At 36.4% G+C, this 12,875-nt stretch overlaps 1 protein-coding gene across 2 annotated transcripts in view; it reads left to right on the forward strand.

Moving 5' to 3' along the window:
• The window catches only part of kcnh7 (potassium channel, voltage gated eag related subfamily H, member 7), a 70,847-nt gene that overhangs the window by 38,859 nt on the left and 19,113 nt on the right, over positions 1–12,875 (forward strand). For both annotated transcript variants that reach the window (XM_058778190.1, XM_058778191.1), the window contains exons 3-7: positions 1,762–1,917; positions 6,795–7,256; positions 9,339–9,359; positions 9,933–9,956; positions 10,222–10,436. In XM_058778190.1, the coding sequence (XP_058634173.1) occupies positions 1,762–1,917; positions 6,795–7,256; positions 9,339–9,359; positions 9,933–9,956; positions 10,222–10,436 (878 nt within the window). The remainder of the gene's footprint in view (positions 1–1,761; positions 1,918–6,794; positions 7,257–9,338; positions 9,360–9,932; positions 9,957–10,221; positions 10,437–12,875) is intronic.

Genomic DNA, 12,875 nt, shown 5'->3' on the forward strand with positions numbered 1-12,875 from the left:
TGCTAATAATATCACAGATTGACAGAGAAACACTGGGCACACTAGGTGAAAGCTGAGATTTATTTATAGATCACATGGCCAAATAAAGCAGACAAACAAACACTACTTCTTTCTTCTGTGTGTCCTGCTAATTGATATGTGATCGTTCAAACAAGTTAATTCTAAATTGAGCTGATCGTACAGGCTCACACACAACGGCTGCTCCTGCAGGCCAGAATAATCGAACAGGGAATTCTTGTCACGGTAAACTCTGTACTGCTCTCCAATTGTTGTTGCAATAATTCTCAATAAACTGACAAGAGTAGCCGTCAAAGCAGATGAACTCATCGTCCTGAAAGGGTGATCACACTGACAGCGATTTGCAGAGACCTGAAGTCGCAGTTTCCATCTACATGAGTGACAGTGACTGTTGGTGATGTGACAAAGTTGAACAGAGATCAGCTTTTCATGTATAGTGTATAGGGTACACTCTCAGAAATAAAGGTACAAAAGTTGTCACTGGGGCGGTACCTTTTCAAAAGGTACATGTTTGTACCTAAAGGGTCCATTTTGGTACCTTAAAGGTACATATTAGTACATAAAGCATAAATGTTTGAACCTAATAGATACAAAAGTGTACCTTGTGAAAAGGTACCGCCCCAGTGACAGCTTTTGTACCTTTATTTCTGAGAGTGTATAAAATAGGATTTAAAACTCTATTTCAACTTGAAATTAGTCAATGAAAGGAGGTGCTTACTAAGGATGTCAAAACAAATTATATTATATTATTAAAAATAAAAATATGACATGTTTTCTATTCATTTTATCTGGCATATGCAAACCTAAAACCCTTTTACCAAAATTTGGGACATGACTGAAACTACAGTTTAGAAGGTTAATTTGTTATTTACTAGCAATAACTATAATATATTAGTTACGGAAACTGGGAGTGTCGTAGGTAACAATTTTTTGTAATTCCAAAATTGTTAGCATTTAAGTAAGTTAAATTGTTTTGCAACATTAAATGATATTATTAATGTTTTAATTGAAAAAAATAATGTCATCCTGTGGCTCTCTTGGACGTTATTTTAATGCCAGATTTTATGCTAAATAATTTATGCTAAATAGTTTCTCTCTAAAGAACAAGGATGTGAAGAAAAGAAGAAGAAAAGAGAAAATACAGGGAAAGTGTCAGTAGCTGTGAAGTTTAATACTCTATCAAGTATCTGAAGTTTCAGTGACAATGTTTGTAATCTTGTTTGATAACTCCAGTGCCATTGACACATTACTGTAAGTCAGTTGCTCATATAAATGCACTGGAAAAACTGAATGATGATAATGAATGATAATAGTTATGACTTGAGATGGAGGCTAATGGCTAATTAGTATGTCTGATAACTCTTATGCCTCAGTAATGATCAACTCAAATCCACAGGTTTCTATCAAATGTGAAGACAAATCAGAGTCACAGCTCCATTGTGCTTTATCTCAAGGGTCGTCTTGCCCTATAGTTGCCATGGTGACCCTCATCTTTGCCTGTCAGAAATGAATACTGAACCGTCAAACTGAATAAGCGTCAACATCTACACCCAAAACTGCATGTTTGTTTGTGTAGTAAAGTAGCAAATGTAACCTGCTCTACACAACCTCTGTGTATTTATCAGTACACCTATGCTAATTAAGCTAATTAATATGAAGAATCTTAGTTAATCACAGGTCAATGGTTGGATTTGTTTTGCTATCTAAACCAAAAGATAATGAATAAATTGTTTTTGTCCACAGGATCAGACTTCTTGTGTGCGACACACATCATTCCGGTGAAGAACCAAGAGGGTGTTGTCATGATGTTCATCTTGAGCTTCGATTACGTGCTGAAAGAGGGCAGCATGGATTCATTAGACCGCCTCAACCACACCTCGCCAGCCAGACAGGAACAAAGTGAGGCTTCTCCTTTTCTATTTTCTTATCGTTTTTATTATTCCCTCTCTTTTTCATTTCCATCAGTGCAATCTATTCCCAGCATCTGCTTTAATTGTTTACTACCTGTCTGCCAGATGGGAGAGAGGAAGAGAAAATTTCAAACAAATGGAGCATGGTGGCTGAGAAGGAATAGAGGGAGAGGTGTGCAGGATGAAATATGGAGAAGGCAGAGGAAGAGAGAGAACGGTTTTATTTGCTCCAGTTGCTCTGGCTCACCAGCACACGCTGTCAAGACCAAACCCAGTCAGCCAGAATGGAAATGAAGTGGGGGAAAATAATTTATGTGACACAGTGTTACAATTATTTGGATCCCTGAGGCCAGGTGCTGAACAGCGCTTCATTTATAGGATCCCGTTCAGGAAAACGGCCCTCACTAAACCATCCAATACAAACATTGTGTGTGTGTGTGTGTGTGTGTGTGTGTGTACATGTGCACATGCTATAATTATGACAAATGTTCATAGAGACCTGTAAGCAATAAAACTGCTGTATTGCATTTCTTGCAAAATATGCTACTGCATCAGTTTATATACATGAACACACATACATACACACACCCTGCCTGATGTCCTCCTCTAACTCTGTATTGGAAAGTCACATCTGAACTATGAAATCCAATTAATATCCAATGCTAATACCGTATCTGTGGTATCATAGCAACTGGGAATGTTTTGAAAAGGACATCTGCGTGTGTTCGTACTGTATGTGTGCGAGTTCGAGGCACTGTTTAGTTAGAGCTGCTATAAACCGATGATTTGCTTTGGCAGTGCAGTTAGTGTTATGCTGAGACATACAGCTTGATGCTTTAAAAAAAAATGTCCAGCTGGGATGAATTTAGATTTCCTAGATCTTGCTTCCTCTGAGAGCATGGCTGAGGGCTAAGTAGATAGGAAGTGCATTGAACCAGTAAAGAAGAGACAAACTAGCTAGTAAAATTTACAAGCTTTTCCATCCTGACTCTGTCAATGATTTATTAGGCTGTACTCTGATCAAAAATTGAAGGACGTCCCCCTCCAAAAAGCTTCTTTTGTGGGGTGCATTAGGTTGTTTTGATGAAGGAGTGATATAAATAGCCCGGTTTGGAGAGACTTTTAATTAATGCTGGCGTGGTACTGAAACCCCAGGGAAGAGACAGACAGAGAGAAAGAGAGAAATCACACTGCAGAGATTAAAAAATAAATAAATAATATAAAAGATTCTAAATGTAAAATCAAAAACAGATAACTGATGTACAAGATCTGAAGAAATGAATTGAAATGAAATATGTAATAATGGTTTTAATATTCTAAATTAATATTAGATTAATAAATTTAAATAGCACGTTCATACTATTCACTAATAAGAAACTTTTACATTGAGGTAATGAGAAAGTAGAATACATGCTATTATTCCTAACAGCAGAAGAGCAAATGACAAGAGTAGTGTGTGGGTAAAACACAGCTTTGTGTAGCACCTGTCACTCTGCACATCCTGCAATACCCAAGTCAAAAATGTCTTAGAAACACTTTTATCGAGGTCCTTTAAACATTTCAGGCTGATTGCAACTATTTGTGTTGCACAACAAGTGTAAAGTGTGTCAGGTTAACAAAAATGTGATGCAAAGAGGCTGTTACTGAAGTCGAGAGCAGGAAAAAAAAAAAACTATATTGTAGCCAAAAGCAAATCTGCAGATTGCAAATGAGTGCAGCATAGCATGCATCTCATTTCAAGTATGAAGAAGGCATTTATATAGGTGTCTTACAGGTGTGGCAGCAAAAATGGCCTTTTTAATTATAAGGGTTAGAAACGGGGGTAAAACAGTTATGAAAACCTACTTAGTTTTTCGCAAAAAAAAAAATAAAATAAAAATAATAATAAATGATATGACTGCTTTAGGTTTTTCACCATTTTAATTAACATTTAGTTTTTTGCAGTTAACTGAATCCTGCAATGTGACAAATACAGTTAAAGTGTTAAAGGAATACTTCACAGAAAAATCAAAAGTCATAATTTTATCATGTCAGACTGCAGAACACTGAGGCTGCTTGAAATGTTATGTCAACATCACAAATACAATAGAAACAGATGTCATGAGTTTTCCAAGGACACCATAATGTTGTTGTAGGGCATCTAGTGTTCATGAAGCTCTCCTACACTCAATAATGTTGTGGTATTGCCCAATAATATAATATTTGATTAAGTTGGTCTCACTGGTCCATAAATAATTTAGCCGTATTTTCTCTGTGGTTGATATGAGGCTCAGGTAATGAAATCCATGTAAAGTCCTGGGGCTGTCTTGCCCTCCGGAGTAGAAAGATACAGAGAGAAAGCTCATCTGATCCATGTCTCCTCTCGTCTTCTCACTGAATTTCATTGATGCTGATGTCCCAGTTGCCAACGTCTCCCTCCATCAGAGACATTTCTGCTTGTTTAACATTCAGGAAGTTCTTGTTAAAGATTCACGGTTTGGGTAGGACAGTGTGGCTGCAGAGACCCCATCAGTGTAACCTTGTTTGACAGCTGCTGTAATGCTGCGATTTGCACCGTACATGAACTCTTTTACAGAGTATCCTTGGCTATTCTGGTGTTAGAAATAATCATGTCTATTCTACTTTCTATGTCTATTCTAAAGATCAGGAAAAATCCCACATATACACACGCCCATAGACCCTCAGCTCAAAGAAATCCAGAATGTGTCTCCCTCATCTAATTGTGATCCGATTGACCAAAATGCATTTTAATACCAGGTGTCAACAGGGCCAAAGAGACTTTTGTTGTTGTGTTCTGCAACACAGGTTATTAACCTTTATAGATCCAGTGGCCCTATATAAAAAAGATTGATTGTCTTTGTAATGATTATAGAACAGGTTTGAAAAGTTAGTTAGAAAGTCAGCTAGAAAGTTTGAAATGACGTAAAAGTGAGAAATGTCTTGAAAATATAAATCTTTATATTTATATCTTCTTCCTGGAGTACCTTCAGGGACCATGTTTTCACTGTTTATGGTGCTTTTTGGATAATACAGAAGCTGAATTTGAACAAGTCAGCAAGAGAAGCTGCTCACACAAAATAAGCACATCCAAATAAGAAGGTGGAGGAGGACAGGTTCAGAAATGACCTCTTCAATTAAGGGGCAATGTCTACTCACTGGAATTGATTTCCAGGGGCATTTTTTTTAAAGTTTGTAAGGACATTTTTTTATGATTATCTGTGTTGTTTGTTGTTAAATATCTAAACTATTCAATGAATCAGAATACTATTAGTAATACAATTTTATCAACAAAAATCATACACTGCAAAGGTGCAATAAAATCTGCATCACTAAATGGGGAGAGGACAGAACTGGGAAAGGACCATAAACCGGGATTTGAACCTTCCCGAAGTGCAGTGGCACTATATATTCCGGCATATATTTATTCTTTAAGCTATTGGCTCCATATCATACTCTTATTGGCTTACAGGCTACAGAGACAGAGCTATCTAAAAGCTCTTTATGAATTAGTTTATTGCGCACTAAAAATCTAGACATTGCATTGGTTGTTTTAGTATCATGAAAAACTAAATGTTTTTTTGAATTAGCATTAAAGTGCCCCTATTATGCCATTTTTAAGGTTGCTAATATTGTTTTATGAGTCTCCTCAAACAGGTTTACATGCATGCAAGGTAAAAAATAAAAATAAAAAAACACTTTAGTTTTCTCAAAAAATTGATTTAATTTTACCTCATTTCTAAATGATTCGTAAACGACTCGTGCGAAGCAGTTCAAAGAATCAGTCTCTCTAAACCCCTCCTTTCCGTGAGCCCTCACTGCTGTGATTGGCCAGATGGCGCAGTCCTTTGTGATTAGTCTATCGCGTACAGCGCGTGTCGGAAACGAAACGCCCATTGCCATAACGGACTGACGGAATGACAGCCCTGGAGATTTGTCTTCATGGAAAAGATGATATCGATTGTACCTTACCAATTCGAGCCAGAGTCTGATGATGAAACGGTTGAAGTGGCTGATCGACAAGAGACTGATTCACAAGCATGATTGGAGCAGGACGTTTCTCAGTGGTAAGTGTCAAGTGTTAACAAGTTAGCAAGTTGTTCGCGAGAATGTGGGCGGACATTATGCAAATGCATTACTTCGTGACGTGCAGCCGTAACAGAATAAGATTCGAATTCCTGACGATTCGTTTAGGCGATTGCGAGCCGACTCTTTTTTTTTTTTTTTTTGATAGACAATAACTCTATTTATGGCGCACTGTCAGCTTCACAACTTTGCTGATAGTTTATGTTCACATACAGCTACAGGACACACTGCATGAAAGGTAATATTCGAAAAGGCATAATAGGGGCACTTTAAATGATATGCTATTAATTATTACAGGACATAAATTAAATTGACTGCTTTTGCAAAAAAAATCAGTTATAATCACTGAAGCTGTCCACACTTCAAAATGAATCTCTTACTTACATTGTATCTGTTTTTTTGTTGTTCATGAGTCAAAAACTCAATGTTGACTAATCTAAAGGTTCTGATTGGTAGTTGCATTCATAAGCTTAACAGAAACTTGACCTTGGTAGTGCGCAATGCTGAAAAAATATGCATAAAAAGAATGATGCAACGTGCAGATCTAAATCTCATGCTGCAGTCGACAGTCATTATTGCAGTCATAATTAGTTTAATTATCCCCCATTATCTTGAATTTGGTAGACATTTTTGTTCATTTTGGTGGCATTTTTACCCTGGCAATTTCCAGGGAAGACATGTTTGACTGTTAACTTGGCCATTTTATACAGTATACAGTAATAAAACCATGCCTCTTTCTTGTTACCTCCTTTGAACCCTACTGTGTCCCTTTTTATTTTGTAGAAAAAGGACGTTTCTTCCGTTTTCGTCTGCCTGCACCACTGAGCATGCTCGGAGTGAGTAAGCAATCCCTCCCTCAGGAAGACCCGGATGAGGTGACCATCCATTCGGCTGATCAGAATGAGAAACGCTCTTCCTGCTCGTCATCTGTCTCTCTTTCCCTTTCTCCACGTGAGCTCCATCCACCCACCGGTGAGAGCTGTAGCCCCTCCTATGGAAATGACACCTGGGCTCTGATTGGCCAGAATTATCTGGGTTCATGCTCACCAATCTCAGGGCCACAGGATCACTCGTCTCCAAGGGGCCCCTGGGAGCGGGTGGAGCCCCAGGAACCTTTGCCGACTGCATCCAGGAGAGCATCACGGGCCAGTATGTGCACGTTTAGGAGAGTGTCATCTACACATGATTTCGAAGGACTCAGCACGCAGACGCAGAGGACGTACCGTGATCGCCATGCTAGTGAAGGTATACAAATACATCTAAACACACAAGCATAACCTTTTAAGAAGAATTATATGACTGCTATTGGTTGTCACACAAGGAATAATCTACCCAAAAATGAAATATGCTTAAAATTTACTCACCCTCAGGCCATCCAAGATGTAGATGAGTTTGTTTTATTCACCTGAACAGAATTGGGGAAATTTAGCATTACATAACTTGCTCACCAATGGATCCTCTGCAGTGGATGGGTGCCGTCAGAGTCCAAACAGTTGATTTAAAAAAAACCTCACAGTAATCCACAAGTGAATAAATAAATCCAGTAAATAAATGAATCCATCATTTTAACTTTAAACCATCCCTTCTGGCCATAATCCATAATAATGTTTCCTCCAGTGAAAAGGTTCATCCCCTGTTGTCTTCTCACATCAAATGCAAACTGTGTGTGTTGCTTCAAGAGAGCAACCATACATTTGTGTTGTGTGTTACTATCTTTTGGTCATTTATATTATTAGTATTTTTTTATATTATTTTTCCAGTGTTGTTTAGTCTTAGGATGGGTTTAAAGGGCTATTTGTCTTAATGAGTTAGCGATAAGAGAATGTCTCCATTTCAAGGTTTTTAACGTAACGGGTTTTTATCAGCTGTTTGAACTCATTTACTGCAGAAGATACATTTTTGAGCAAGCGATGCAATGCTACATTTCTCCAATCTGTTCCAAAGAAAAAACAAACTCATCTACATATTGGATGGCCTGAGGATGAAATACATTTTTTACCAGATTTTCACTTTTGTGTGAACACTTTCTTCAAAGTGACTCATGTCATTATAATATGATTAATCATTTCTATTAATTTAGAAATTTTATAATATTGAATGAGGCACTACATATGAATAGGGTAGGCTATTTCCTAGAGTAAAAATAAGTGCAAGGTCAAAACTTTTACATAGTTAAGCCAAGGTATCTAGCCAAAAATATACATGAGTGAATATAAGGTTTCTATATTTAACTGTGCTTAAATATTTAAAAGTAAAAAGTAATCTTTTTTCATAGCCCTTGAAACTGACTGATGAAATTAAGAGACAGGGCAGATTTTCTCATTAAAATGAGTAATTTTCTCAATGCCGTGACTTTGTAAGGCTCTAGGACACAGCAGAAGTTAAACTGTGACCTGTATCCTGAAATGTGTTACCTGAAATGGCTAAGCATTAAATTCAACTGCAGTTGGTTTTATAGTTGTTTGGCACTTGGATATAGTTGTTAATGGACTGACCATGTTTGCATTCCAGTCACATTCTTCTTCAGCAATAGCTATAACATAATTAAAAAATGTTGTTGTGAATATAGAGAGATGTCTTTACAAGGGCAAATGACTATAGGTTTGGCCAATGTCACATTAAATTTTTATTTTTATTGGCCATGTTAAATAAAAGTGCAATGAAATCCACAGGAACGTGATGTGACTTGTTAGTTTAGTTAGACAGGCAAAGATACATATTTGTCGTATAGATTATAAATTCCCATTATGATAAGCAATAAAATACAGTATATAGCTTGTACATTAAGTAAATTGTATGGTAAGAAATGTATTGTTTATTTTGACTTTTAATATGCAAAGTTCAGCTTGTTAAATATGCACACATTTGCATATCATATCAAAAGTAACATAGAGTTCAAGGAAACTTTTACAACATTTTGATTTAACGTGCTCAGCATCTCAAGGTTGTTTATTGACCAAGTGATTTATTATACTTGGAAGAAGATATCTAACAAACCATCTCACAATTTACAGCATTATTAAGCACAAGTAAAATTTTTATGATCTGTATCTAATATAAAATATTACGTAATATAAATCCACCCAAAATAATTATTTATGACTATACTTCCTCCCCACCTAAATGGTTTATTGTCTTTTGGTTTATTATCTTTTCTTCTGAGAAACTTTTAGGTTCTGCTAATATTGTGGGGATTTTTTTATTTACTCATACATACTGTCCTCTGACACGGTTTACTAGATCTCACCTATCGCTGATGCTTTTGACTGCCTTTCACTGTCTTTCTCTCCTTTCACTCTGTCCATCCGTGATCTGTTGCTTTCTCAGATAATGGGCGTAGTATTAAAGGTAACAGAGCTGTTACTCAGCACATGCTTGCCTGCCTGCCTGTGTAAAGCATGCTCAGGCTTACACTGAATGCTCCCGAAACACACTAAATTGACAATCACGAAATCCTGAAAAACAAAGTGTGAATGTGCCAGAGGGACAGAGGAGAGATTTGCATGCGTAATGCCTTACGTGACGTGAAAGTGCATGGGACAGAAACCACTTGCTGTATTGTTTGAGCCGATAATTAAAAACTAAGTTTGAGCTTTTGCAGCTTTTTCTCTCTCTTTTCTTCCTCTCACTTTTCTTCTTCTAAATCTCTCTTTCTGAACCTACATGGGTTTTCAACCCATCAGGTTAAAGTTAATGTATTTCACAGTAGAATGGATTGTTTAGATTATTGTAGCGTTCTTGTCATAAATCTTTTCAATATACAAGACTGTGTGGATCGTTTCAGTTCAGCGACCTGTGTATGACAGTAAAGTTCTTGAGATGATACCAGATTCTCTTGACATTTGACCTCTTAACTTTTCAAAACTGAAATCATTCTTTGCTCCCCTTCCCCCTCTCTTTCGCTCTCTTCTCATTGGCTAGTGTCGCGCTCTTGGATGGCTGGGGGTATGGCTAGAGCTTCACTTCTTTGATTTTAACCGTTGTCATGTCTCTGTCGTCTGTGCGTCTACTGTCTTTGTATCTTGTGTTTGCAATTGACTCCGATGTTGTTTTTGGTGGTGGTGCTGGTTTTATTGTTGTTCTGGAAATGCAGATTCTTAAGATGATCAGTGTTGATGTCACTATTAAAGTGACTCCTGCTAGAATGCTTTTTTTTAATAGCGAGAGAGAGTTGTATCTTGCTCATAATTTGTGTGTGTATTTGCTTTAGGACCATTTAATCAGATCAAGTCCAGCATTCTGGGTTCCACGTCTGACTCAAACCTCACTAAGTACAGCACCATCAACAAGATCCCTCTCATCACTCTCAACTTCTCAGAGACCAACAATGACAAGCGGGCATCATCTCCGCATTCCTCAGAGAAAACCATCATTGCACCAAAGGTCAAAGATCGAACACACAACGTCACAGAGAAGGTCACACAGGTGAGAGATGGACATTACATCATGGAAACATTCATTTACTACTCTAAATGCAGAAACCAAAAAGTGGAGCCAACAAAAGTGGTCTCACAAAACACTGTTAATTTCTATGAAATATTACAATAGTGTCTCTTATGCGGAAGAGACACTTAATAATTAATGTCTCTTAATAATTATATAGAGAAGAGACCTTCAGCTAGAAGTGAAAGTTAGACAAGACTAACACACACACACTAATTCAACTCATTAACATTTCAAACCAGCTGAGTATACCTGAAAAATGTAAATAAATTTGCCTCGAAGTAATTCTTTTTTAAACCTCAGTTCATAATGTTGTGTGTATTAATCAGTGAATAAAATGTTTGTCTTCCTAATCTTTAAACAAAAAGTAATACATTATTCCATTTGCCAAATAACTATTTAGTAATTGTTTTAGGGTTCTTTTGTAATGCAGACTTTCTCAAATCCTTGCAAAACAAGTAATTTAAGTAGTCAATTAGTGCACATGACAGCCCATGTTATACCTCTCTTCATTGGCTACTGGTCAGTGCTCGCATCAAGTTCAAGACATTGGTGCTTGAGTAGAAAACAGCCACATGCTCTCCAACCTCTTACCTCCAATCCCTCTTAACCAATTTATATCAACTCCAGAAGTCTGAGGTCAGTGCTTGAGTGTCGTGTCAACATACCAGGACAGAGAGGCACAAAATCCTGTTTCCAGTTGCTCTCTGGAGGAATGATTTTACAAACCTGATATTCAAGAAACAGCTAAAAATATATCTCTCCTGTGAGCACTTAACAGCATCTTGCTGACTCTTTAAAAAAAATCCTCTGCGTTTTCAGCATTTGTTAAATCCTTCAATGTTTGAGACTTTATATGTTTAGCGTTCATGCTAATGCCTGCTTAAGATGAATCGCTTTGTTGTTTTCCTCATTTGTATGTAAACTACCATTTAACATTTTGTGGTCAGTAATATATGTTTTTAAATAGTACTGTATTATTCAGCAAAGAGTATTGATCAAAAATGGCAGTAAAATATATTTACAATATTATAAAAAAAAATTCAATTTCAAATAAATGCTGTTCAAATAATCCTGAAGTGAATGAAACAGTTTCCACAAAAATAATAAACAGCTGCACTGTTGTCAGCATTCTTACTAATAAGAAATGTTTTTGAGCGCCAAATCAGCATTTTAGAATGGTTTCTAAAATATAGCCAGTAAAATATTATGTTGTAATAACAGTTTTTGCTGTATTTTTGATTAAATAAAGCCTTGTTGAGCATAAGAGATTTTAATGTTTTCAAAACTAAAAAAAAAAAAAATTGTATCGACTTTGAATTACTATCTGGATCTTGTATATAACACCTATTTTCATTATTTAGTCAATTCCTGATGGATGAAAGTTCTTAGAATATTTTTTTTCTTTAAATATCATGTTTCACTCCGAAATATGTCATATTACAGAAATAAATTGGGTTGCGAATGCTGTTTCATGTTGACCAAAGAGAGCACTAATGATGGTAACTTCAAACAAAACAACTATTTACAACACACCATTAACAGCAGAAAATAGATATAAAATCTGTTGATTCTACATTACTACTTAAGTCCTTCTGCTTGAGATTTGACATTAGCTGCGCAATGAGCATAAACGTATAAGAGGTATGTTCTACATATATGTATTTTAACCACATGTCTGGAATAAGTAGTAGGAACTAATCATGAAACACGAAGTAATAAAACTAGCTATGGACATGCATACATGCACCACCAATGACTAAATACATACATGCAAAATATTGGCATAGTTTATTTTTCTCTCCCTCCTCTTATGTCTATTTTTGTCAGTGGTGCTGTTTTTGTTTGTTTGCCACATTATAGACTTGTTGCCTATAACTATCCAGATGGCCAGTTACACACACAGATGGCTTGTTTCGTCTTTTCCATTCTTTGTGTCGTGCTGGTTGAAGAGTTGGACTCTTAATTAAACTGGGTCTTGGCATCTAATCCTGAAACGCAGCTTCCCACACGCGTGCAGCCTTTATGCCGAACTTGATTTCACTCTTTCTGATTGACTCTTTTTTTTAATATATCTCTTTTTATAATATATATTTTTAAACTCTTCTTAATAATAATGAAATCCTCAAGTTGTTAAACTCAGAAAAGTTAATGAGCTCAGAGAAGTCACTTATATTCATGTGTAACCATGTGTTTTTAACACTTCCATATTAGATTAAAAATAACCAAGCTATCCACAATTATAGTTTAAAGATAAACATAACTTGTGAACACACTTTTAAGTTGAATCTGAAGTAAGCCAACAAAGGTCACTAAAAGCAGGAGTTTGATTACTGCACTGCATTATTGATCAATAATTTAACCCCAATCATTTATTTATTCACTGCATAGATGAAGTCATTTGGCAGGATGCAGCTTGTC

Source organism: Onychostoma macrolepis, chromosome 06 (genome assembly GCF_012432095.1).
Source record: "Onychostoma macrolepis isolate SWU-2019 chromosome 06, ASM1243209v1, whole genome shotgun sequence".
In the NCBI taxonomy this organism is placed as follows: Eukaryota; Metazoa; Chordata; class Actinopteri; order Cypriniformes; family Cyprinidae; genus Onychostoma; species Onychostoma macrolepis.